This window comes from Sparus aurata, chromosome 16 (assembly GCF_900880675.1).
Source record: "Sparus aurata chromosome 16, fSpaAur1.1, whole genome shotgun sequence".
Taxonomy (NCBI): domain Eukaryota; kingdom Metazoa; phylum Chordata; class Actinopteri; order Spariformes; family Sparidae; genus Sparus; species Sparus aurata.
Genome location: NC_044202.1, coordinates 3,249,824 through 3,277,797, shown reverse-complemented (window position 1 = coordinate 3,277,797; position 27,974 = coordinate 3,249,824). Strand labels below are relative to the sequence as shown.

Here is a 27,974-nt window from a genome sequence, read left to right as displayed (position 1 = left end):
TACGCTTCATGTCAACACCTTTTCCTGCTTGTTTACTCTGTCAGAGATAAGCACCTGATGGTACTTTAGATTTACAATCGACTCGGATGATCAGACAGCTTTTGATCTGAGCGACGAGTTGCTTTCAGCTGTTGCTGGGAGAAAAAACTAAAACAAACCTGCTGATCAGGCTCGATGACTCGCCCTCAGCAACACTGCATAATATCAGAAAGGCACCAGAGAGTGAAAGTAGGACAGAACACACAGACACGTTCATACAATCAACTGTTATTTTATATTTTTTTGCATTTTACAATTCAAGACTCAAAAGGCATCAACATGCATCGCTTTAACCTAAAACACACTCAAAAAAACCACACTACCGATAAAACAAATCACTTCTTAAAATCAAGAGAATAATTGAATAGCAAATGATTTTTTATAGTATTTACATTTTTTTCTTTTAAATTCAACTCTAAAAACCTTCTTCCGTCGATAAAGTAAAAGGGAAAGTTAACGATTTAAGTGCTCTAGAGCACCAAGCCTCAAACATAATACGAAGTAAACTTCCAAAGCTAAGATATATACTGTAAGTTTCATGATGCTAGCTTCACACCCATAATTCCAGCAGAAACATTTTCCTTTATTATCATATTCGATAGCAGAAGAAGCCGATAAAAACTGCAATGATTACTAAGACTATTCCATCAAATCAAAGTACATGAAAAACAAAAATAGAACAATAAATTATACTAACTCTGGGTGTAAAACGGGACTTAAAGCTCCCCAGATTAATTTGTCATCATCGTTACTGCAGGTTTTAATTAAAAACCAGCGGCGATAGTTTCGCTGTGACGCCCGTCGAGTCAGACTCGAGGGAGCGCATGTGTTAAAGGAGCAGCAGCCTCGGGGGAGTCAGTCCTTCACAAATCTATGACTGCAGCTGTCAACTTGATTGTCATGATAAAAATAAAAACAAAAACGGAAGATGTTAATGGAAAAACCTGCGAGTGGTGTCAGTTTTTTAAAACCCCGAATAATTAAAATCGGAAGACTTTTTCTCGAGAGCAGAATGAGGGTTTGTTTCGTCACCGATCGCCCTCCTGGTGGTCACATTAAGGCACACAAGAATAAAATCTTGGCAAACTAGAATCACAGTTCAACAGGCTGAGAGCTCTTCCGTCGTACAGATCGTGTTGAAGAGTTTGGCACCCGAGTGAGAGAATAAAAAGGCTAAAATGCAGGGAATGCATTTCTTTTTTTTTTTTGTTGTGTTGTTTTGTAAACGTTAGGAGCTGTCAGGCGCAGATTCAAGCTCACTGCCTACGCTTTGCTTGCTTGCTTTAAAATAAAATGCACAGATAAAAACAATCAAATTAAGTCGACCACGCTCAGTCGCTCTCCAAACCCAAACAGTTTGCAGCTGAAAGAGCGAACGCTGAGCTCAGAGCTGCCGCCGCCGCCATCGCCTCGCTCCGCATCTCTTCTATCCAACGCCCACGCCTACAGGAGGAGGAGGGGCTTCATTTATTTGGCGCAGCACTTTCCTTCTTCGCCGCTCCAGGCTCGGTGGTCTTCTTCCCCTGGGAGGAGGCGGCGGATGTTTTCTGGGTGTTTTCTTTGGGTGTGTCTTTCTGTGCAGCAGCAGCAGCGGGAGCAGCGGTGGAGGATTTGGAGGCCTGCGTGGGTTTTGAGGTAGAGTTGGAAGGATGTCGCCGACGCCTTCCTTCATCCCCGGCCGAGGACGAGTGACGTCTCCTCCTGCCTCCCTCCTCTCCCATCGGGGGCTGCAGACACAAAGGTCAGAGTCGTTACATGATCGACAGCTGTTTTCATCTTGTCAGAGAAACATGTCGATCATTTTTGGACACTCACCACCACCCTGAAGTCCTCCAGGTTCTTGAACTGGGAGAGGTGTTCCTGCAGCTTTGGGTCGATGGGCTGGTTCTTTATCTTAGAGTATTTCAGGAAGGCCCAGAACTTCTCCAGTCCATACAGCTGACCTGGAGGAGCAGAAACAGCACCGAGGACAACTCGTTTAATGGAAAAAATCATTAACAAGACAAGACTTTGAAGGTTTAACGAGGGAACACATAACATCATCCAATCATGATCGGATGATGATGATGATAAAGCTCCTTAGAGTTCCACAACTGCAAGTTTTGCGTCTTGACAATACACCAAAAACACACTGCATTGTGGGATTGTTTGCAGAGGGTAGTGACCATGTCATTAGCTAACTCCAATACCAACAATGGTGTTAACTGTGATATTTAAAAATGTAATCTTTATATTTAGATCATTACACCCGTATGATGACGTTGCGTAAATAATCCAGCATCTCTAGAAGAAGATGACAAAGACGCAGAGGAGGCAGAAGAAGACAAAGAGGAGGAAGAAAAAGAAGAAGAAGAAGAAGACAAAGACGCAGAGGAGGCAGAAGAAGACAAAGAGGAGGAAGAAGAAGAAGAAGAAGAAGAAGAAGAAGAAGACAAAGACGCAGAGGAGGCAGAAGAAGGAGAAGTGGATAAGAACAAGAAGAAGTAGGAGCAGAAGACGCAGAAGGAGAGGCAGAAGAACAAGAGGCAGACGAAGAGAATAAGAAGTAGGAGAAGAAGAGGCAGAAGAATACGCAGAAGAAGAAAAGTAAGAAGAGGCAGAAGAACAAGAAGAAAAGGCCGAAAAGAAGTGAAAAAGAACAAGAAGTAGAAGAAGAGGATGCAAACAGAAGAAGAAGAGGCAGAAGAAGAGGATGCAGACAAAGAAGAAGAGGAGACAGAAGAAAAAGCAGAAGAGGCAGAAGAAGAAGCAGAAGAAGAAGAGTGCGTGTGTCCTGGAGAAACCTTTGGCAGCAGCAACAACCGCAGACACTTTGCCAACTGTTTATATGTTTACAACATGGCATCACACCTGTACGAGATGCAGTGATGAAACTTTACAGGTGTGGCGCTGAGATCTAAATGAGGGCAGAGTCGGAGGCCTCTAGTTTTTATTTATCAGATAAAAACTTTTTCTCTCACACTTGAATAAACGTCAGACAGTGAGACAGATGTGCAGCCACAGAATGAGAACAATGTTAATTAGCTCGTTAATTAGCCTCTCTGGTTCTGACTCAGGGGTTCAGTATCAGGGTGGCGACTGTGGCCACACATCTATTGTCAGTGTTGTTTAGTCTTCGGCGTCTCCTCTCTCACGGCGACCAGCCTCCAGTCTGAGGAGGAGGAGGACGACTGAATGGGCAACATTTAAACCGAACACCAAAATAACTCGGCTGGAAATAAAGAGGCTGAAGGCTCCGCTGGCAATCCTCCGTTCTGCTTCACTGGGTCACTCGCTGTGTGTCGACATCGTTTGAGAAAATCGACTTTAATCCTTTTTTTCCCCCCCCTCTCTCTCTTTTCACACAACGACACGTTCAGATTTAGAGAAGCGAGCGCCCGCAGGGTGAACTTTTAAGTCGGGTCAAGAAGGTTTACAGGATAAATGTAGCTTTTATTTAAGAATTTAAGATGTCAACATCCTCTAAATGTCTTTAAAAGCTTACATTTATTTACCAAAGATGATAATAAACACCTGGAATTCTCCTTATATGCTGCACACAAACACTAAATATCAACATTTATATTCGCTGTAGGACTTTTCTTTAAGTTAAGAGTGATCAAGTGTCTGTTTCGACCTTTTTAATGTGAGCTGAACCTCTCACTTATCTTTTATTCCCAACATCACGTCTCCTGTTATAGTGTCTACTCCTGTAACCGCGGAATAACATGAACGTTTTCTGGTTTGACCTACTTTTGGCAAAATATGGTTAAGAGAGACCAGTTGTGTGAGTTTATTCTGAAAATCCTGGTAAACCTGTGGAAGAGGGAGGTGATATTTGGGACTTGTGTGCTTTTTTTTGCACGTTTTTACCTTTCTCAAAGTCTCGGAGGGTCTCTTCTTGAAAGTCCTTGAAGAGCTCTAACCTGAATCTCTTCTCCAAACCGTAGCTGTAGTATCTGAAGAGACACTCCAGTCCGTACCTGCAGAGGAAAACAAATATTTACCTGAACTCCGACCACGACAAGCAAACAAACGAGCTTATACACACGAGTGTGTTCACATGGATCGGGACGTGATCTTTAGTGTCCCACCTGTACCTCTAAACACTTCAAACTTTGTCTCACATGATTAACGACTCTGTCAAAAGATCCAGACGGACAGGGTCGACTGGTTTTCAATCAAATCAAGTCAGCTGCTGCATAAAAAAGCTGACGAGGTTGTCTGCCAACACACCCTGAAACTTCATTGAGACCCACTTCGACACACAGGCTCGAGCCGCTTACTTATTTAGACAAGAATGTGGCTTTGGCAGGTGTGTGAAGTCGCCTCTGGCAGACACACAACAGCGCTCCAGTGAGGCGGCCTCCCCCTGTTAACCCTCCGCAGTCAGCAGGAGAACACGGAGGGGTCAGGAAACCATCAATTAGAGAAGATTACAGAGGAGACGGCGATTAAAGTGCAACTCTGTGCTCGGAGTCCATCGTGTTTTTACTCCGGCTCCTCTGAGACATTGAAACTCAACTTTACCTCGAACAGAAGTCGCTAGAAAATGTATTGTGTTCGAGAAAGTTCCTGAAAAGTCAAAATTTTGATGTTTTATCTGAGCAATCAAGGCTGAATTTACTTGTAATTACTCACTAAAAATCTTGATTCTTATCAATAAATTCTTCTTCTTGTATGTCTTTATTGTTTTCATACTGATTTGGACTTAAACGTCTGAAGAAATGAAGCTAAATTCAATTAAAAAATCTCCAAAATTGGCTTGTGAACAGAATTTCTTGTGGATTTTGGACTCTTGATCAACTTCAAGACGTCCCTGTGTTGTTTAAAGGTGCGTTGCAGGAAAAGGAACTCGTAATCATAACCTTGCATCTCATAATTACATGATGTGGATCTCGTAACACTGTAATCACTTACATTTAATAGTAAGGCAGTTAAAACACAACACCTTTTAAAATCGTTTTCATTCCTCGTTTCTTTGACGCTTTGACATTAATATCCAACAGATAATTTCACTTTAAAAACTGAATCTGACTGTCGAGCCGCTCAGACACATCGTAACTCCTTCACATCACTTCGCTGTGAGCGTTTACACGTTTAACGGCGCTCCGTCAACAGCTGGCGGCGAGACGTCTCCATAGCAACATGACTCACCTGTTGTTTTCTTTGGCGTCCTCCAGCGCGTACTGTTTGAACTCCTCGTACATCTTCCTGTTGAAGTTGTCTCTCAGGAAGAAGGACCAGAACCTGAACAGAGTGTTCATCTCCTGAGACTGGCCGACCCCCAACCGTTTCCTCTCTGAAACGCCGTCGACACCGTCAGCAACAGAAAACAGCTTCAGGTCTTTAAACACCATCATCTTTTCTTAGTGTGGTGAACTTTACCGTTAAGGCACCGTCGGCGGTACTTGTGGTATCCCTGCTGGGTGAAGCCGTTGTCTCTCAGCAGCTCGTGGGATGGATGCCAGAACTTGGGCAGAGACTGCGGGGTGCAGCCGTAACTTCCCGTCAGCGGGGCTCCTTCTGACGGAGACGCGTTGGAGCTGCTGTAGGAGGACGGAGGAGGAGAAAGGACGTCTGAGTTACGAGGCCACATTCCTGATTCCTCTTGGCCCAAATCATTGTATTTATCATACAAGCTTGATCAAGTTCTGTTGTCTGTATTCTACACAGGATGTCACAAATTGCTGATGCTGGTCGTTAGCAGAATATCTACAACAATTTTTACCAAAAACTGGTCGTTTGTGCCATTTATTACGGAAATAAGCCAAATATTTACAGGTTCAAGCCTCTCAAACATGAGGACTTGCTGTTTTTCTCTCTTTGTTTCTTGCCAATTAAATATTTTGGGGGTTTTGGACTGCTGGGCAGATAAAATCAAGCTTTTTTCATGAGCCAACTTCTGAACTTGTGATTGACCAAAAACATAACTGACAGTGTAACTAATAGTAACTAATAGTTTGTCCAAGAATAAGGTGGAAGTAATGAAAGCGTTTGTGGCTCTGTGAGGCATTTAAGGTCCTTGTTTTGCTAAAAAAAAGGTGACCATGAATACAGAGAAGTGACTAAAAGGTCAAAACAAAGAGATAACAGAGAATGGAGAACAGGTAACAGGCTGAAAAGTGGGAAGTGGCAGTTTGTGTTCTTGTTTTTCCAGTTTAGAACTGAAACAACATCTTCAGTGAATGTTTTTTTTTCGAGCAGACGGACCTGATGGATGCAGAGCGCGGCCGGTGTTCACGGGAGTCCATCACCCAGCCGATGTGGGCTTCTTGAGGAGGGTTTGAACTGTGGCTGGTTTTCTTCTTCCTCGGCGTCTAGAAAACACAAAGACAGGAGATAAATCGGTCACTTTTAGGCGACAGGATGCTTGATAATCTAACAAACGACAGGTGTTGATACACCTCAGACGAGAAGTTTTGACAAAGCTGTTTGACTCCCGACGACAAAGTAAACAAACACACATGCAAAGCAGGAAACAGTTCCACACAGTCAGCCTGCAGTTCCAGCTCAGACTCAAACATGTGCAGGTTACTGTATTATGCAAAACAAGAAACAAATCAGGTAACATCAAGATCTAAATGCAAAGAGAGACTCAGATGTCAACAAACAGGAGCAAGGCGTCGTCTCCAGACCTGAACTATTGAGCTGCACGCCACTGAACTGTACATCGATATTCATTTCAGTGCAGATTTCGCAGATATCGATCAACTAAAGTCTCTAAAAGCTGCTTAAAAGCCTGAAAGAATTGAATAAGGAAGGAAGACTGACAGTGAAACCTGCACCTCGATAGAGGCTCACTGGTTGTTTTCTACATCAGTGCCTCTCCACCTTTTTTAAATTTTATTTCTATCGACCTGAAGAAGATAAATTATGCAGGAATTCAAGTAAAAAACATTTTCGTGCATTAGAAATCTGATCCTCTGAATCCTCTTACAGCCACGCAGATACATCGTGCAACATGAATTCACCTGTCCGTCGATGGTGCCGCTCTCCTTCATGACGGGGTAGAAGCGTGGCGTCTTGTTGGGGTCCTGGCGTCCGGGGGTGCGAGGCGTTCTGGGGGTTCGGGGTTCGTGAGTATGGGGAGACTCCGGGACTGTTGTAGGCAGAGAGCGGGCCAAGTCTGCTCCGCTGTCCACTGAGAAAACACCCAAAAACATCATTAATATACAGAGAACAAGATTAGCTTGGATGTGATGCAGAGGTCCAAGAACGTTGTTGTAGATTTGAAGTTATGCGGAGGGAAATCTGGACAACGTTTTGATTTGTTTTAATGTCTTAAAGTCTAATATTTGTTCCCAGGACGCCCCATTTTCTTTTGATACCGAGTGTAGAGCTCTACAAAAGAATAAGGACATGTTTCACTACTAAAACTATCAACTGTATCGATCCAAGAACAGTAAAAAAGGAAAAGAATGCAGAATGCAGCGAACAGGAAGCTGCTCGGCTGGTGTAAAACCGACTTCACAGCTGTTTCATTAAACCCACCTGGCATAGGAAGAGGCGGGACTTCCTGGTTCTGGTCGACGGGCATTTTGGGGGCGAGAGTTTCAAACTCATCTTGACTGATGACGTTCAGCTTCTTGAAGTTCTCCACTTCCTGCTGGGGAACACGGAAACACGCGATTAATAAAAAATTTAAAAAAACAGCGAATATTAACGAGCAGCAGAGGAAGAGAACAGCTTGAATCGGCAATATGACAAAAAGTAGAGATCAACTGTGTTGTTTCTTTTCTGTAATTCCACTTAATAAACCCACAAAATGATGTAAAATAAACTTGAAGAAATGGCTTATTGATTAGTTGATCAAAAGAAAATTAACAGCCGGCAACTTCGATCATCTTTTCAATCGGTTCTGTCAAACATTTGCTAGTTCCGGCTTGTTAAACGTGAAGATTTGCTGCTTTTCTTCGACATTTTAAAAACACTAAACGAAGAGTATTTGACTTTCTGACAGTTTGTTGGACAAAAGAAGAAATTTAAAGACAATTTTTTGTGCTCTGGTTTATTTTCTAACACGTTTTGGATATAATACGGACGAAGAGATCAATCTGAGACTTTTTTCTGTAGGAAAACTCAACAACCAACACCGAAGTGTTTCCTGCAGCTCTCTCAGATACGAGACGTCCAACACTCGACTCTCTCCGGCCGCCGCTGGCTGTTTCAACTGATAACACGACAGCGACATGGTGGTAAAAATACTTGATGTGCCAGCGGCTGCAGCCGTGTCAGCGTGTGACACAACGCAGATGTGAAGCAGACTTTGAACTTTACACGTCAGCGTCAGAGGAGAATCAGGTGACCTTGGCGTGTGTGTGTTCAGGCGTGACTTTTCCCACATGTGGCGACATTATTAACGACCTTTAAACCGAGAACGAGCCGAGAACTGACTGAATTTCTGTCAGTCGGCCTTTAAACTGTTCGACTGTTGTTTACTCTACTCCTGCTCAGTGTACAGATTTGTGTGGTCAAACACTTTGAGCGTGTGTCTGTACTTTCTCTTTTACAATATTTTTTTTTGATATTGTTGTTGTTTCCTCCTTTACTTTTCAGAGTAAGATAAAAACACACGATCAGGCTCCAAGACGTACTTGTTCAGTATAATCATTAGGGGTGGGTATTGGCAAGAACCTCACGATACGATACATATCACGATACTTTGGTCACGATACGATACGTATCACGATATTGCGATATAAATAAAGATGAAAACACAAGTACCTGTATATGTACATCAGATGATATTGATCAGAGGACAAATTGAGTCAAAACTATTTCATTCAAAACAGCCTCTCCATTTTATTAATTCCCATGAAATTTCCGGGCAGTAATATTCTCTTTGTCCAGCTCGTTGTTCTTGCTATCTCTCTTAACTTTGAAGCCAAAGTGCTTCCAAACGTCAACTTTAATTGCGGATGCGTTGTTAACTTGCCATCCATTTTGCAAAGACCTCAGCCACTCTCTCTACTACAGAAATACACCCGCCGCACAGCAGAGTCGCTCTTCGGCGATACATCGATATTTGGAGTAGAAAAATCGATATTGTATCGGGCGGCAAAGTATCGCGATATATTGCCGTATCGATATTTTTGCCCACCCCTAATAATCATACTGTATCATTTTCTTTTCACTTTTATCAGTTTTTATCTTTATCTCTTGTTGTGTTTTCTTATTTTAATCCCATAAAAGCAGTTGAGTGTTTTATTTGTAATATTACGTACGCTTAAAACACTTTTTTGAGGGTAGAACATGTACTTTTCCTTTTGTATTTTACATGTTAGTATTCCTGTGTTTTCTGCTTTAGCTAATTGCTTGAAAGCTTTTGAATAACTACCATCAAATATCTGCTGATATATTAAAACTACTGACAAATGATAAGATAAATGTTTGTTTAATTGTCCCAAGTTTTGGACGTCAGTGCGGCAGACAGCGTTGAGGTGACGGATGGTCCCTGAGGCTCAACCTCTTGCTCAGTTATCGTCACTGTTGGTTATCAAATCTGTTTCTGTCCTGCAGACCTCTGACCCGACGCCGCCCGTCCACAAACACCTCATCGAGCTGCAGCTCAATAGTCTCTTGTTTGAAGGAGATTCTGAAGTGTCTCGTCAACAACATCTAACCAGCATCGTATGACAGACAAGCATCACCCCGTGCACTTTTATTATCTAATGATTATTCTGTTTTCTTGGCCTCAACGCACCCCTCAAGACGCAGTTTACATCCAGTGTCCTTTAACACAGCCCGATGACTTTGGAGGAATTTTTAAAATGGAAAACCCGGAAAAACACAACGCCTCGTGCAAAGGCTATCGCAGGCTTGGAGGCACATGGAGCGGTTGTGGGTGCACGACAGGATCCGACAGAAACGAGCGAGCAAAGAGATTAGCTGTGACAGCGACGACAACACCAGCAGCTTCCCCGGAAATATCAGAGACTTTCAACTCAAAGTAGTCGGAGCAGCTGCACGAAAGGACGACGAATCAAAATCCACTGAAGAAACCAACAGAATGAATAAATACCTTAAATTCAAAATGTCTGCACGGTTAATTCTTCATTCTGAAGCTGCAGTGAAGTTTAGTTTGACTCCCGCGTCACAGAAGCAACAACAAAGTGCTGATTCAGTTTGCTAAAATCCAATATAATCAATACTAAATGTGTCAAATGACGATTCAACACTGTTTAACACTGTAACTGATCCTGTGCTACTACGTAATTTTGTAATTAAGCAAGATTACGTAACGCTGTGTGATCTATAGACGGCGTTCCTGCAGACGAGGCATGAAAAGCAGGTCACTCAATTCTGGCAGCAGCTGCACGACACACACACACACACACAGTCTGCAGGCTCGTATAGTGGGCGATAAATACTCGTTTATTTCCGTCCTCTCTACGGTGAGAGATTTAACAGCTCTGTCACAAACTCTCGACATCAGAGTGCTCCGAGCGCCGGGAGGGCTGAACTTTAACGAGGCAGCTGAAACCCGAAACTGGACAGAGAAGAAGAAGAAGAAGAAGAAGAAGAAGAATTCCCTCCACGAGTCTTTAGGAGAAATCATTGAATTGTTTTTATCGACCGCGTTAAAAGGCACAATGTAAACATTCGGCTGTCGCAGAGGTCGGCAGTCTGGAAAATGACTGACCTATTTTTCAGCCCTGGGATCAGATGTCGGGTCCCTCGACAGATTGTCTGCTGCCTCGTGTGAGATATCATGATTTTCAGCTCAATGACTCGACAACAGTCTGCGTGCATTTGTGCTAAACGAACATTTAGCACAAGAAAAACTGATTTCTGGGTATGAGCGGTTGAGTTCGGTCTGCACGCCTCTCAACACGGAATAACCTGAATCTGCAAAGTAACCGGCAGCTAAAGTTTTCAGATAAATGTAGTGAAGTGGAAGAATTAAATACAATATCAGTTATCTGTCTCTTTGATTACTGAAAAGAATGCATCGGGATATTTTCAGCACTTTCTTTTATAGGTCAGGGTGACATTTTAAAATGTTCTCCAGGGAGGTCGCCAATAAAAACACACAAATCAGCCGTCGTCTAGGAAAAGAGCAACGCTGCCACGCCAGAAAAAGAAACAGCATCCAATATAGCTTTCACGTCGATGCTGATGTCAAGAAACTATCTTCCTCCATTGTTCAGGATCTGATCAACAGTAAAAGAAATCTTCTGCACTGAAGCAGGAAACTCAAAATGATCTACAAATGTTTTCCGAATCTGAAACTGCACAATCAGAATGAGGAAACGCTGTTTACGGAAAATGAAAGTGTGTATTTGTATCCAGCAGCTCCACTGTGGACAGAGTTTCTCTCCTTTGACCCGCTGGCACGACTCAAACATGCAGCGGTTTCGTGAGCGGGCAGCGAAATTCAATAACAGGAAGTGAATCATGATAAAGAAATGCCAAAAGACCAAAAACAGTCCGACTTTTACTGACTGCTGGACACGCTGGACGCTCACTTGAGCTCTCAGGCACTTATTACTCATCGTTCTGACTCGACAGGAATTATTATTTTACTCTTCATTATCCATCACGTCACAGATATCTGAATTATTGATGATTGATGATCGGACGCTTGGATGGACACCAGGGTTTTATCTTCTCCTGGGTGGAAGATTAATTTCACTTCCTGGACAATAAAAGCTAAATTTTCTTGCATGTTTAAGGGTTTCTTTGCAGAGTTAAGACTTTAAATTGTAAAAGCTTGTTTTCGATGTAAAGACCGACATGTTCAGACTCGACTTCATGTATGTGTGTGTTGCATGTTGATGTAAGTACCAGTTGTTCTTCACCTCACTGTAACAGACCTGCTCATACATGTCGTGTTCCCCGAAGCGATATATGTTTAATTAACTGTCAATCCGAAGAGATAAAATACTGGATTCAAGCTTTTTTTTTTCCACTTCAGATCTTTTTGTTTGGACACAGTGAAGAAGAGTCAGATAATTACAGTAAAAAGCAGCAAAATCAAGCCTAAAACAAATAAAAACAGACTTTTAAAGACATAATCTTCACACCTAAATTGTTATAAACACAGTAGCGTAAAAAATAAAATGTACAGAACTCCTTTAAACCCTCGACAATCAACATATATTGTCACTTTTGAGTTTGACTTTATGTTTTAATCACGGTTTTTTAATTCTTAACAAACAAACATGACAACAGGATTAATTCATGACTTTTGGCTACATGTGTTAGTGTGTCGATAAATAAACTCCTTTAAACCCACGACAATCAACATATATTGTCACTTTATATTCAACCAGCTGTTTTTATAAAGTTTGACTTTATGTTTTAATCACGGTTAATTAACAAACATGACAACAAGCACTAATGAAACAGTCACGACTTCGTATTTTCTGATTAAAACCGTAGCCGTGTATGACTTGAAATATTTGCTACTCCGAGTTTCTGAGTATAAATGTCTAATAAACAGATTTGGGGAATTCCAAACTACCCAAAATTGACATTAGGGACTAAAAATCAGATGTAGACGCAACAACTCGAGATTCAGCACTTGTAAAAATAGAAATTCTCCTTGTTTTTTCTCACCTTGGTGCACTCGACCGTCTCCTCGCCCTTCCACAGGTCCTGCTCGTAGTAGAACAGCCCGTCGTTGATTGCTTTGGCCAGGTCGCCGGTGAGCTTGGCTCGGGACTCGTGGTTTCCCGTCCGGTCGCCCCCGGGGTGTTTACGGATGTAGGGAGGGGTCTGCGTGACGATAAGGATCTTGTTTACATCTTGGTCGTCCATCTCGTAGTCCGAGTCGTCCTCGTCTGACCAGTCGGTGAACCGGTTCTTCCTGGGCGCCATCTGCTCCATCTCCTCATCGAACAGGAAGTCCAGCTCCTCCTGGTCGAGCTCGGCCTGCGGAGGAGCCTGGCGGGTCCGGGGAGACGTCTCGCTGCGCTCCTGGACGACAGAGCGACGGACATAAGTTAACAAATGAACTGTGAAGAGGAGATTAAGCTACAGGGGAGGATGACAACAGGGAGAGGATTCGATACGTTGTGTCCTTGCAGAGAGTTGAATTAGAAGATCTTGTGTTTTGGGTTCAAGGTTAAACTTCAATTGCAGGAAAACGTGAAGTGGATATTACAAGAAACATGTTTGGTGGCAGTGTTTTATCTCAAGTGTTGGTCAAGCTACCTTTAAGTCTGAAATTAAAATACTTCTAAGGTCGGGGTGTCCTGGTAATGATCCTCCAAATTGGACAATTAAAATCAAACGCAGAAATGTCAGTAAAGACTTGTTTTAGGAATTAGACTGCTCAGAAATTAGACTTGCTAAGTGTTGCAATAAAAGCTTCCCAACAAGAGTAAAATATTAATGTTTCGACTGCAAACACCTGAAATTCAGCCCAAAATGTCTAAACTGACAAACAATCCTGGTGTAGTTTGAGTTACATGAACGGATGGTTGGGAAAGTTAGATAAGACGGGATAAAGTGTGAAAACTGGATGAGAAAAGTTGGAGGTACGACAGATGGAGAAGAGGTGATGAGCAAGTGAGAGCAGGAAAGTACTCAACTGCAGAGGGGAGGTGTTCAGGTTCAGGTCGGAGCGCTGAGGGAGGAGAGGAGCTGACAACACACACATCATCACCGACATGCTGCAGGCGGAAGGGTGGAGGACACAGATGGAGACGAACAGCAGGAAAGGTGAACAGGGGGGATGGAGGACGTTAGAAGGATGAAATGTGGTGAAACACAGAAAGAAAAGGGAGGAAGGAAGGGATGAAAATATGATGCTAGAACTCGTAGGTTAAGTTTCTCCACCTTTGCCTTCCCGGAGGGCTGTCGGTGGCGTTTCTCCACCTGGATCCAGGCGTCGGGGTCGAGTTTCGGGGCGTCTTTGGAGGCGTCTGTGGCGGGGAGGAGTGACTCCTGGCTGGAGGAGGCGGGCTCAGCCGAGTCCTGAGGCTCAGCGGACTCATCGGGAGTCTTCTTCACAGGCGATGAAGCTGAAAGGCCCCAAAAACATCGCGCTCAGACAACCTTCAGCACGGCTTTTAACATCACACATCTCACTGTCGGCTCGCGTTTGGACACAGAGGTGCTAAAGACGAGAAATCTCAAGCCTGCAGAAGAGTCTGAGTCTCTAAACTCTGTCTACGATAGATACGAATCAAGAGGACGTGGGAAAGTTTATGCAAGCGTGTTGCTTTCTTTGTTATTAGAACAAACTAGAGCTGCTGACCGGAGTTTGTGGAGCTGAGCGTCTGACGAGGGACGAACTCGGGACAGTTGATGAGCTGCGAGAAGTCGGTCCGAGGGGAGCCCACGATCGTTGGCGTGGGGATCGGCCAGCGCTCCGGGTCGACTTTACAGCGAACCTTGTCGTCCACCAGCTCCACCTCTTTGCTGCTCTTCAGCGCCTGGAGAAGCAGAATGTGTTAACACCAGCACCGATACATCTTCTTGTCAGCAGGCGCACTCTTGAAGTGATTGATGGTGAGATATTACCTCCATGATGAGGCTGATGTCCATGGTGAGGGCCTGCACTCTGTGGAAGCTGGCGATGAGGGAGATGGGGAGGAAGCCCTGCACATCCATCTTTCTCCTCAGGAAGAAGTCTCGCTCCAGGTTGTGGAGGCTGAAGTAGTACTCACTGGAGGAGGAGGACAAACACATCAAACAATCAGGAACACAATCAATTCAATACAAATCATATCGCAGATAAAGACGCGCGGGCTGATTTATGATTGTTAAATTCCCAGAGAAGTTTAGCATTTCAGTTCTCTGGTGTAATTCAAGACAAAAGATAAATGTAAATGTTTAAAATTTCCTGCTTTTGGTGCGTATGTTTGTGTTTTTGATATTAATATCTGAGGGATATTTGCAAAAAAAAGGGCGTAAATCTGAATTTTTCACTTCTAAATACGAGTATTGAAATCAACCTCGAGTATCAGTCGGGCTCTGATCCCAACAAAGGAAAAGAAAGAAACATTACAGGTGATTTAAGTATAGATTTGTGATTTAAGTGCACTTGAACGCACCACCAAGTTCCTCTCTCTTTGCTTTGTGTGCGACATTGTTCATAGAAAAAGATTTACATCAGCGATGTAGTCGAGAATTAAACATCCGCCCACATTTGGCACTTGAAACGATTTAAATCAATTTTTTAACCCCGCTCCAATCAATTAATTAATCATTCATTGATGATTAATCAGGAGGTTGAACATTAAGCAGACAGCAGATAAAAGAAGAGAAACCGTCACACTGTAAATCTTCTAAACGCTCCTGTAAGCCACAATAAAGCAAAATCTTCTGACCCAAAAACCAAATCTGTGGTTGGAGGAGGCCTCTGTCTATTACTTGTCACACCACTTAAAGTCACCACAACACACACACACACACACACACACACACACACACACACACACACACACACACACACACACACACACACACACACACACACTGTCTGTGCGTCGCTCGGCCTGCAGGCAGTGCGTAACGTCGGCTGAGCGAGCAGCCTGAATAACACCGAGGGAGACGAGAGAGGAGACGACAAGAATGTCTTCCCTCCCCCGTCCTCCTCCTCCTCCTCCTCCTCCCCGCAACGTTTCTTTTTTTCTTAACATTTCCACGCTGCGTATAATAATTCATCTCCTGTCCCCTCTGAGGCACTCAGGACTATATTTAGGCGTCCACCTCGCCCTCCACTACTCTGAGTCCGCTGCTGCAACGAGGGCAGAGCTGTCAGTCAGCCTCAGAGAGGACGCTGCCCCCTGCAGGACACGACGAGCGCTGAGGAGATTTATTTACAGACTACACACACGTTATTCACCACTTATCACACCCACACACACCCACACACACACACACACTCTCTCTCACACACATACATTCACACCTGCTCGGTACACGATACACGACTTTGACCGTTTTACACCTCGACCTTTATCGCCAAGTTTTATTACGTCGCGCTGATAAATTATTGAGGTCAAAATGTCACCGCCTGCATCACCGAAGAGCTAATTAGCTCCATAAATCAAACTTTTGTACGAGGTATTAAGTAGACAAGTATTTCTTTAAAACTAAGCTTTTTCTATGGCCGTCCGTATACACGTAAAGGTCGGCGTTTGGAAAACTGTGAAGATGTTTGTGTGTCGACAGGAAAACCAGGATTCATCTCCCTAGCAGCGTTCTGATTGGCCAACGTGGCGTTACGGTGCAGGTAATCTTCACCAGGTAACATCTGAAGGCTTTAAAACTACCTGTAAAATCCTATAAGTGGCAGCAAACATGTGAAGCGATTAGTCAATAGAAAAGAAAGGAAATTAATGTCGAATATTTCCTGGTTTTAGCTTCTTATATGTGAGGATTTGCTGCTTTTCTTTGTCAGTAAATGAGGAGTTTTGTGGTTTTGGACCGTTGGTTGGATCTTTTATTGCACTCAGGTTAATTGATAATGAATCTAATTATTAGTTGCAAAAAAAATGCAAACTCTGAGATGGATAACATCGGCATTAAAGCTCCAAATACCACAGTTTTGTTTAAAGAAAGAACACTTGGACACTTTGTCACTTTCTATTTCTTTCTTTCTTTTCCTTTTCTTACATACATCACTGAGTTTTATCTGAGTGCTGTCAAAACCAACTAAATCATAGAGAACAAGGGGAAATAAATGGATTAGTGGCTGCAGTTGTTTTATTTTCTCAGCTGCTCTTAAACTAAAATGATTTCCAGAGTCCAGTTTGCAGAAAACGTGCTGCAGCCTAATGGATGTCAGATACTCACATTTGGCGTTTGATGTATTCTTTAAGAAGCTTTTCGTCCACCGTGTACATCTGGACCTTGTTTCCGTCATCGTAGTAGTAAACCATGTTGCTGCCGAACTCTGAGGGGGCCTGAGCCGAGCCGTCGGACGACTGAGAGTCCCGGAAGCTCTGAGAGTATTCGTAACGTCCTAGAGAGAGATAAACAATCACAGAGCGAGTTGTAAGCACTGTAATGTTTTCTGGCAGAGGAAGTGAAGCAAAAACATTGTTTTTTATGAACTGCATCCAAGATTTTCTCTCGTTTTCTAACTGCTGAAATGAAACCCTGACTCAGAGATTCGCAGCGAGGAATTAAAACCAGACACAGAAATGACACATAACGTAAACAGAGCGGGTCAAGTGAAGGTGAAGTGTTTAACTACAGACAGAAAATATAAAACTACGCAGCTTTTTAAATCTGCTGAAACTAAAAACCGCACCTCTTCCACGACCTCTCCCGCGCCCGCGACCTTTCCCTCGGCCTCGTATTCCTCCACGAATGCTCCCGCCGTCACTTCGGACGCTGGCGTTATCGTCGAACTCTCGCTGCTGACTTCTCCAACCTGTCAACGAGAAACGTGAAACCTTATCGTACACATTCTTCGTGTAGACGCTTCAACACAGACGGGAAACATTTTAGAGACTTCTGTTGAAGGAGAAGCTGAATACGAAGCAAAACTACAAAAGGAGGAGTTAACTTTTTGTTTTGAATTTGTTTTGTTTACTGGTTGTTACGTTTTAATCATCACTACAGTTAGTTTAGTTAGATTAGTCATCAACTATTTTGATAACCCGTTAATCAAACAATAACTTCAGAGATTAAAAGTATAATTTGTGAATATTTTCTGGTTTCTTTCCTCTGAATATCTTTGGGTTGTGGACAAAACTAGACATTTAAGGATGCAATCTTGGGTTTTGGGAAACACAGACTGACATTTATCACCATTTTCTGACATTTTAGAGACCAAACAACCAACCGAGAGGATAATTAACAATATAATTAATCTTTTGCTGCAGACAGACAGAAAGAAATGTCTGTAAAGAAGCGTCGAGTTGAGTCAGGATACCGAAACCACTTTTTTGTTTTCAGCATCAGCTAATCTGCCAATGTTTATTACCTTAAATAAACTAATTGTTTGGGTCAATACAGGTCAGAATATGGTAGAACTTATCCCAGTTGACGTCCACATAGACTCTCAAATATGTAAAAGACAGACGTGTTTCAGTTTTGTGAGTCAAACTATGGAATGAAAATGGGAAAATTGGAATATTTCTGGTTAAACAAAACAAATAACGGGGTGATAGTTGGGATTATTTACAACCTGTGTGACCACCTGACCACTCGGTTTCCAAATGTTACCATAAATAACAGAAACGGCTGCCAAAGCTATAAAAATAAACACCAGGTTATGTATAAAAGGCTCTTTTGCTGTAACCTCTCAGGATTAATGCAGATTTAACAATGTGCATCACCTGTCTGAGGCAAGAAAAAGTCACAAAACTATCTTAAAAGAAAACTAGAGCAGATTTTAATTTGGTTAGACGAGCGTCAGTAAATCTGAGCACATGCTTTCATTCTGTTTTGCGTTAGTATTAAAATTAAAAGCTTGCAGACTCTGCAGAGAGACAGATGGCAGCGGGGGAAAGTGGTGAGCAAACATGAAGTGGAAGCAAACAGTGAAGCCGACCCAGCGAGTGAAGACGTAAACAACAGAGAACAGCGAGCTGCTGGCCACTTACTCCTGCTGCTATCATGCGCCCTGTTATTATGGAGTGTGTGATTGGGCGACGTGGGATCGGGCGAGTCGCCGGTCGCATCCGTGTCCGGACCGCCGTCGGGCGCCTTGTCGCCGCCGCCGTCGTCCCGGGACGCTTCCTCCAGCGGCAGAGAAACCCACTTACGTTTGTTACCTGGCGATGATTGCACACCGGAAACAGAGCGTGAAGAGTTTTGTTCCAAGAAAATAATCCAGTTTGGAACAAATCAAAGCATCGAATGAGGAAACGATTCAGTAAATTAGGATTAAAACTGAGTTATTAACCTCTTAGTGAACGCCCCAATTTTCAGGTTCTTTTTCCAAAACATACCGAAATTAAAAGCATGACAGCTCCCACATAGTTTGAGACTCAGGGATGTGCTTGGTACCATTGGAAAGGTAACACCCTCAAGTTTTTTTCTAGAATTGCATGTGTGAGTCTATGACATACTGACACAGAGTTACAGAGGTTGGAACACAGGTTTTGGTTTCCGTCCAGTTCAAATGTCAATAAACTGACTAAGATATAAGGGTTCAGGTATGTCTATGGACACAGCAGACACAATTAGGCCATAGCCACAGGTCTCAGCTTGCTACACTCAAAATTTGAAGTCAAAAGGCTAAAAAATTGATTTTTCACAATTGTTTTTCTAAAGGCATGTCTGTGCGATTTGCTTGGGTCCTTTTTTTTCCAAGAGCGCCTACTGAGATTCAAAGGCTTATAACTTGAGAACTCCTTTACCTAGAAACATGATCTTGGTCTCAAATGAAAGCTAAGACCCTGCAGGGTTTCTTGCTTGTTCGACACTTGTAGCTAGTTTTGGGTAAAATGACATGGATATTCCCATTCTATGGACTCTTGGCGAACTATGAAATAAAAATTGTGGCATGACGTTGTAGCTGTGGAAAAAGGAAACACTCTGAAGGTTTGTAGGCATTCTTGCTTCTTGCGGTAGAGGGCTCTTTCTAATGTTGTGTCATGGTGAGTTTAGAAGGCTATTACATGGTCTGGAAATAACTTTTTTTCTTTGTGTTTGGGCTTAAAATAATCATGACAGTCTCAGCTTTCCAACAGTGAGTATATACTGTTAAGATCTGATGCTTAAGACTATTAGTTTTTACGAAGGGTGTTCCTATGTTGGAACGGTGTGCCTTAAGGGGTTAAGGGGTTCAAAGTGTTTTTTAGTTAACAGCCTTCACGTGTTTCCCTCAACAAGTCAGAGACAATGAAATCTATAAACTAACAACTCTTGACAAAGATAATGATATAATCAAAGACTGATGTTGCAGCTCGAAAGCTTCACATATTAGCGTTAAAGAATGAGAACTAGTCGGTTTCCTGATGACGTACGTCAGAATTAAACCTTAAATATTATTATATTTATCAGTAATGATGATGTGACGTCGTCCTCAACTCGTTTCGGAACAAAACTCTTCACTTCATCTCTGGTTTAGACACTCAGGAGCAGGTGAAGATGGAGTTCGGTAACCCTCTTGTTCAAATGTGAATCAGGATGAGTGCAACACGTATGATTATCAGAGCAGAACATGCATCAATCAGCAGTCAACCACCTCGTGATCAATACAGTTAAACTGACATGCTCCTCCGGTGGAAAAACATTCATCTCCTAATTTGGTTACAGTCCATGAAAAATGACATTCTGGAGATGAATCATCTCAGTTTCAGTTTCAACATGCCTCACAAAGCGAGAGAGAGAGAGAGAAACGGAAAGAAGTCCTCACCCTCACCTCCGCGCTTCTTCAGGGCGGCGCTCTTGGCGTCCTGTCCCGTCTTGGACTCCCCGTCTTTGGGCAGCTCTCCCAGCGGGTCCGGCTGAGCCTCCTGGTTCTCTTTGCTCTCGCCGCCGTCATGGCTGCTCTCCGATTTCCTGTCCGGTCGCTCCCTCCTCTTCTCCTTCTCTCTGCGTGAGGAGGCGGGAGGCTTCTTTCCGTTGTTGTTGAGGACATTTTGTTGTTGCTGGAAGAGAGAGAAGTTTTTATTTTAGGATGGTGAAACCTCAACTCAACCTTTGTTGCTTTAAAAAAAATAAAAAACACAAAGATTTAACTGTAGTTCAGCAGTAAACTCAGAAAACGAAGCATTTGTTTTAAACTTCATCAGGACACGTTGACCTTCTGATGTCCAAAGAGGAATTTATAAATTCCTACATAGAACAAGTTTCTCTTAACATATCTGACATTTTAATCAACTTGGTTTGTTTTTACTTTTCTTGAAATGCTCAAAACTTTCCAGAGAGAAAAATCTGAGAGTTCACAAGATAAATGAAAAGATGAGACGGAAAAAATACTCTTTTTGTCTTTTTTCTTCTTTGTAAAGTCTCTTAAATTCTTTCAAACAACCTGAGAAGTGAAAATCAGCCAACAATCTTTCTAATCAATTGTTTTTGTTTGTTCCAGCTTCTTAAATGTGAAGATTTGTTGCTTTCTTTGTCATTTCGGACACTAAATAAGGAGTTTGGGGGTTTTTGGACTGTAAGTTGGACAAAAGAAGGACATTTTGATGAGCATTTTTAACAATTAACTAAATTATGATGATGTGAATAATCTCAGCGCTACGTTGCAGTGTTTTAGAGAGAAGAAAGGTCGATTATAATCAATTAAATCAACAGAATTTTGCCTTTTTCTGTCTTAAGAGTTCTTACAGAACATTTTCTCTTCTGCAAAGAGGTTTTAAAACATCTCAAAGGGCTCTGAACTCACTAAATGTATCATCTGGACTTTAAAACATGTATAAAATCACTGTACAGTTAAATCCTTGACATTGTTTGATGTCTTTAGTGCTCCATCTAGTGAGCAGAAACCAGAAAAGCTCTTCTGTTATTCAACCAGTCTGTCCAGTAAGAGCTGCAGGAAACAAGCACACACACACACACACACACACACACACACACACGTCGTACCTCTTTGGCCAGTTCACCAGGTGTGGGCCAGTTTGTGATATCACTGAAGTCACTCGACTGTAAAAAAAAAAAAATCAGAAAAGAGAAAAGAAATTAGCAACAAATCAACATTTTCACACAACGGGTCGCTCCTCGTCAGCTGGACTCTGGTTCTGATTATGTTCTGCGTCGTGTCGGGGGGTTCAGGTGAAGTCTGGTCGGAACCAGCTGGAGGGGATAAAGGAGGTCAGTGCTCCGTCTGTGGGGAAACTGCAAACAACAACGATAAACACGCCGAGTCGCTTTCCCCGACGTGAGCGTTGTAAATTTGGACAGACTGATATGAGATCAAGGTTAGACACACCGGGTCACACTCCTGCAGCACTGATGAATCACTCTGCTGCAGGAGAGTTACCTCAACTGGGTTTTTTTTGGGATACAAGTGATGCAAGAAACATGAATTCATCCTTCAGGGATTTTAAACGACTCTCCTTCAAACACTCACACTTTCTTGAAAGAACGACAGCAGCTGAAAGACTTAAATCCACTTCAGTGACAGTAGATCAGACAAATCTGCACTTTCATGAAAATATATATTATTACCGATGTTTAAACTGCATCAGGAAACATTATCACTTTAGATTTATTGTGTTTTTGGGAGTGACAGCAGCCTTTAACTCTGTCGGTTACAGCAGGGAGAGTTAAAAGGTGCCCTGCAGTTTTCTTGTAAACAAACAAAGCTTCTGTTTACACTCGGAGTTGCTCACCAGAACACGTTCGGTTTGTATTTGAGCTGCGACTTAAATGTGTTTAATAACACTTCCTTCTTATCACACATTCACAAAGCTGTTTTTAAGGAGTATTTTAAAAGGTCTAGTGATTCAGACATAGATTGTAACCAACCGAACAGCCCTTGTGTAACTTCCCCTGTGGCTGGCTGTGAAATAGTGTCGTTGAAAGATTTTGAAATATCGATAAATATCTTTACTGGATGTCTGAAATGGCTCAATACTAATTTTCCATAGTATCAATTGACACATCACTGCTGCAGTCAACAACAGCTTTGTTATATTTACGTTTTAATAAAAATCAATGATGTTACGCCCTCACTGTCGCATTGAATATCGAAGGTATTGTATCGAATTCATCTATTTCAGTATCGTGACCAAAGGCCCTCTCTGGAGTTTGTGTTTGGTTTGTCCTTCCTGGGCTACCGTAGCTGAAGCTGCTCCCTCTGTAGATATAAAAGACTCATCCAAAGTTAATGATAACACACCAATTATTAGTTTCAGGTGATTATACACTAATGAAAACATAATTCTGAATATTATGTTCCATTTCTATCATTTCTTACATCTGTGTTTTCTCGTTAGCGTCTTCTTTCCTACGTTTGTGTCTAAGCCACTGTTTGTCCTGCTGGTGCTTAATCAATAAAGTTACATTACAAAGCAGTAAGAATTCATGATAAAATCGAACGAAAAGTGCTTAATCTGTAGCGTTACAGCGCCGCAGAGTCGACCCACTGACTCGCTTTAAGATATGTCAACATTTGTCTTTTTTAAAAATCACCACGAGCTGTTTGCAGACGAGATCATTCAAATTCTGTTTATTCGCGGGTTCCCCTCGAATCAATGATTTCAAACAGCTGCGGTGGAAAAACTGGTTGGAAAAAGCAAATACGAGTGAGTCAGGAGTTTGAAAAGAGCAAACGTTTGGCTTTTGTGACAGATGTTCATTTTCCCATCATGCATGTCAGCACCTGGCAGGTACAGTGTGAAAATACGAACATGTCGCACTGAGACACCTTCGAATCAGAAGAGCCGAAAATACATCTACAGGTGACGATTTAACACAACGAGGTGCGACTTCTGATGAGCAGAGACGTTAAACAACAGAACAGAAAGTGTCTGTTCTCAAGTTCTCAACTGTTAGGATGATTGATTGTCCTTTTTAAGTAATTTTATAAGAAAATAATCAGTTTTCAGCTTCTTAAATGTGATTATTTTCTGATTTCTTTCCTCATCTGTGAGAGTAAAGTTAATATCTTTGAGTTGTGGACAAAACAAGATATTTGAGGGACAATCTTAACGACACAACAACAAATCGATTCATCAAGAAACCAATCGACAGCGCAAATAATCGTTCGCAGCAGATGTAGACACCTGATGTTTTTAAGAAACTTTTGAAGCTTATAAAAAAAAAAGAAAAAATAGATTAGTTACCTTGCTGGATTTTCTCGTTCTCGGCTTGCTGGCACGGACGACTTTCAGAGCGTTTTGTTGATCTGCAGACACAAAATCAATAAGTGTAAGTGACATGATTACATCTGAGAGCGCAGGGCCCGAATCCAGCCGAGTTTGATCCTCTCGCTCGCGCCGGACTCAAGCAGTCATCTCAGTCTTGCTCGCTCTGATGTGCAACATTGGGAATTTCTGTCACTACAGACTGAATAAATATCCTCCCCCTCCTCCTCCTCCGAGGGACCGAGCGACTGAACTAGTCCGAGGGTGTTTTTGTGTACAGCCGGCAGCAGTTAGCGGCTGCGTCTCTGCAGGCGGCAGCAGGCTGGGAGTGGCCCGCTGCAGCCTGACGGTGCCTATCGCTCTGCAGAGGATGGTCGGATTGATAAGAGACCCGGGGCCGAGGCTTCGACATGAATGGGTGTACGCCTGCCTGCCTGAGCCTGCGAGCGTCCACCCACAAGGGCTGGTTGTACAGTAACACTGTAAAATGATGCCTGTGCTCTCGTCAGAGCGCAACGCTTCAAATATAGCTCCCCCGCGGACGCTCTGAGCTCTGACACACATTCACAACTCAAATTCAGTCGACTCTTGTTTTCAGCGAAGCCGCTCGAGCCAAGAAGTTACCAAATACATGCAGCCACAGCGATCAATTAATATGTTCCTACACGTGCAGCGAGCCGTCTTTGTTTGTTTCAGGATTTAAACTGGGACTAAAACTCTCCGTCTAACTGAGCAGCTAACTGATTAATCAATTAGCTGATCAGATTGACAGAGAGTTAATCATCAGCTGCAGCCACAAAGATTAATCATATTAATCACTAAGTATTTATGATAACTGATTGATCAATTATAGTATTTTTTGGGGGGGAAATCAGGAAATAACTAGTCAAATATTTTTCAACGTTTTCTGAAATTTAACAGCTCAAACAACTAATTGATTAATCAAGAAATTAATCAAATTAATCGCAACAATCAATTAATAATCAGCTACTCCACCAATTAAATGTTAAGCTCCTGAAAAGTTTAAGAGACTTGTAGGAAAGAATTGATCAGGAGAGTCGTAGAAATCCTGACTTCTAATCTTTAGGACAAACACACTGAATCCTACATTTCCCACAATGCAACAGTGTCTTCCATTACACTGCATTAACATACACATTTTGTCAAACTCCACTCCTCGAGTTAGCACCTCACGCTTTTTGTTATAAATTCAGAGTAGAGCTGAAACCAACATAACCACGATGACATCACTATGACATCACTATGACATCACTGGGGTTATAGAGACACAGGAGACATTAAACAGCTGTTTTTAAAGGCTAAGTTTAACTTTTTATGACCTTTCACCTAAAGAAAACGGTAGTCGCATTCAATATTGTAATTGATCGAGTTAAAGCACAAATCCAATTATATAACAGACCTCATTTACTTCACTTTCTTTAACATTGCAAATGTGTTTTTCACCATTTTTGTTAATCTTTCAGGGAACAACAATGATTGATTAAGAAGAATCAGGCAGATTTAGGTGGCTGGTGTCTAATGAGTGACTAGAATTTGACGCAGATCCAAATAAAAATCTGGATAAAGCAGATTTAAATGTGTTTTATTTAGTATTAGATTGGAATTGATAGAGAATTGATAAAGAATTCCAAATTAATCCCTAAACAGCAATTTTAAGAATGTGTTACTTCGGTTAAAACTACACTACTTTCAGTCCTTTTCTTAAAAATGTAATTTTTAATTAATTAAGCTGCTGTTTAATTATATTCCCTTACTTTTGTGGGTACAATTATCAGTCATGTGTGTAAATGTGAAAGGGATTTATAACCTCTGTGGTCTTTATTGGTTTCATTTTCGTTAATGACTCAAGTGTAACAAGTTGAATTCCCCCTTAATTTTTATCTTGTCACATCTCTTATCAATTGTTATAAATCGCTGATCAGCTGCCATCCAATTTACATTCTCATTCTCAGATTAAAAGTGTGTTTTTTTACTGCTCGTTCACACTTTTCACTGTGTTTTTTATTGATTTCTTTCACTTTACAACACAAAAACAACCATTAGATTCACCCAAACTGGGGTTTAATGATTAAGTTTACACCCTGGACCACTTTTTAAGTCCTCCACCTGTCCTGCCACCTTGTTCACATACTTGTAGCTTTCACGAAGTGACAGTGAAAGAGAGGCTGGTGGGAGGAACTGCAGGCTGCCAGGCCATTGGACATGTAAAACGTGTCTCTACAGCAGCAGCAGCAGCAGCTAGCCTTGACTGTCTTAGCTTCCCTGCACTGACACAACCACCAGCTCCAAACCTGATTATGTCTCACAATGCAGCTCCCATGTGTTGTATTTCACCCACATGAGCTTGTGGCACTCGTGTCACCTGCATTTCCACGTGGGTGACGCCTGATGAGAGCTAGCTGAGGTGAAGCTAAAGTGAAAAAAGGCGAGAGAAGAAGTAGCAGTTGTCAGCAGTCAACACGTGGTGCTCCGGAGCAATCCGAGCACAGAAGAGGGGGATGGGGCACATATGCCACCATCAACACCCTCCTGACTGCACTGACATTTAAGTTTAAAGCACCTCATTCAGCTCGAATAAAGTCGAATTCAGGTGTGACAGGTGAGATTTTTTATTATTTTTTTGCTGCAGAGAGGCTGTCAAACAAAAACAACGTGCTGAGAAGAAGAAGAAGAAGCAGTTGGAGGAGCTGAGCTGAGTTTGATTTTAATAATAATAATAATAATAATACAAAAAAAAAAAAAATAGACACTCTCACCTTTCTCCTGGGCGTTGATGTTGTTGCTCGGGACCCGTCCTGTCGTCCTCTTCGTCCACGGGTTCACTTTCGGTGGAGGAGCCTCCACAACTTTCCTCTTCACCGCCTCGACAGCCGAGTCAGCGTTGCTGCTTTGGTCATTTTCTTTATCGTTTTCTTTGCATTTCTTGTGCATGTCCGTCGGGCTCCGGGTCGCCTCCTGGCTGTGGCCATCTCCCGAACCTTTCTGACCCGGTTCTGCCTGCTCTTTCTGCAGGTGAGTGCCCTCGGACGTGTTTTGGCTCTTCTCCTCCGCTCCGCCGGAGCTGGCCGCTGTCAAACCCGAGTCGACCTGACTACTCTCAACCTCTGTGGACATCCTGCTAGTTTCCTAACAGCGCGCAGTGTTAAATCCAGTGTGATGTTTTGGTCCTTGCTCTCTTATCCCAGAGAAAAGTCGTGAAAAGCTCAGGGGGTGACCACATCCACAACTTGAGGTAAACAACTTTTGGGCTGGACCTCGCTAGCCAGCTAGCCAAGTAGCTCCTGCTGCAGCTAACAGTTAGCTAGCTAGCGAGCGTGCAGAAAACTCAGCGAGCCCGAGCTAAATGTTGTCGTTTCCCGCCCCGAACGACAGTTTCATACCAACACGTAGTTACCTGCGAGTCCGTAGTCGGTCACCATGTGAGGGACACGCGCTGAATCGGCTCACCTGCGAGTTAGTGTAACTTTTTTAAGAACAACTTCTCAGCGACCTCCTGCTCGTCTGCCTGCTCCGCTTCAGCTCCACGCTACCAGCTAGGAGCTCGTGCAGCCAGCTGCTCCGTGCCTGTAAACAGTGACTCTGCTGCCCCCCGCGGCCGCACGCCGGTACTGCAGGTAGGTACAGCACACAGAGGGGGAGAAGTACTCAGGTTTGTTACTTTAAAGTACTTTAATAATACTTATGATGAACTTTAATTATATGGAAAATGTATTTACAAAGTTACAAAGTGGGTCACAGAAGAAAATAGCTGAAAATACTTTCATAAATATCTTATAAATAGTTTATAAATACTTAATATTCATACATTCCAAATTTAGAAGAAGAGAAGAAGAAGAAGAGACAGAAGATAAGAAGAAGAACAAGAAGAAGAAGAAGAAGAAGAAGAGACAAGAAGAATGTACTCTTCTTCTTCATTAATGTAAAATCTTTGTTTTTAAACATGTTTTTTATACAATATCTTTACTATTATTAAAGTATGATTTTGGGGTAATATTTACTATACTGTATATAAAATAATAATAATAATAATAATAATAATAATAATAATAATAAACTTTATCTTAACAGCACTTTTCTTAACAAAGGTACAAAGTGGTTCACAAAAGAAAATAGCCGAAAATACTATTTTACAATATAAATACTTTATAAATACTTTATATAGTCATACATTCCAAATCTTACTATTAATTCAAGTACCAATAGTACAGTGACGGAATTTTACTAGGTATAATATTAAGAAGAGGCAGAAGAAGAAGAAGA

At 42.2% G+C, this 27,974-nt stretch overlaps 1 protein-coding gene across 6 annotated transcripts; it reads right to left on the bottom strand.

The window, feature by feature from the left end:
- Nucleotides 1-255: 255 nt before the first annotated feature.
- Nucleotides 256-27,258, bottom strand: larp1b (La ribonucleoprotein 1B). 6 transcript variants are annotated; one of them, XM_030443363.1, is made up of 20 exons: nucleotides 26,471-27,258; nucleotides 23,673-23,734; nucleotides 21,472-21,528; nucleotides 20,294-20,528; nucleotides 18,534-18,704; nucleotides 17,234-17,356; nucleotides 16,774-16,942; nucleotides 14,494-14,638; nucleotides 14,228-14,405; nucleotides 13,807-13,991; nucleotides 13,560-13,640; nucleotides 12,583-12,942; nucleotides 7,513-7,627; nucleotides 6,993-7,162; nucleotides 6,232-6,338; nucleotides 5,407-5,567; nucleotides 5,176-5,320; nucleotides 3,892-4,001; nucleotides 1,855-1,982; nucleotides 256-1,766 (listed from the first exon to the last, which is right to left on the bottom strand). In XM_030443363.1, exons 1-20 carry the CDS (start codon nucleotides 26,826-26,828, stop codon nucleotides 1,503-1,505), a joined length of 3,324 nt encoding a protein of 1,107 aa, XP_030299223.1. In that variant the 5' UTR covers nucleotides 26,829-27,258; the 3' UTR covers nucleotides 256-1,502. The 6 variants fall into 6 exon arrangements, with proteins under 6 accessions (XP_030299223.1, XP_030299224.1, XP_030299226.1 ...); XM_030443364.1 differs by having other exon boundaries at nucleotides 7,513-7,624; XM_030443366.1 differs by having other exon boundaries at nucleotides 20,300-20,528; nucleotides 26,471-27,256.
- Nucleotides 27,259-27,974: the final 716 nt, after the last annotated feature.

What these genes read in the sequence shown, in the direction of transcription:
- larp1b (XM_030443363.1), bottom strand. Translation starts at nt 26,828, where the DNA reads ATGTCCACAGAGGTTGAGAGTAGTCAGGTCGACTCGGGTTTGACAGCG. An exon ending in CTGGTGAACTGGCCAAAGAG is followed by an intron (nt 20,529 to 21,471) that starts GTACGACGTGTG and finishes TCTCTCTTCCAG; the next exon opens with CAACAACAAAATGTCCTCAA. An exon ending in AGCCCTCCGGGAAGGCAAAG is followed by an intron (nt 13,641 to 13,806) that starts GTGGAGAAACTT and finishes TTCCGCCTGCAG; the next exon opens with CATGTCGGTGATGATGTGTG.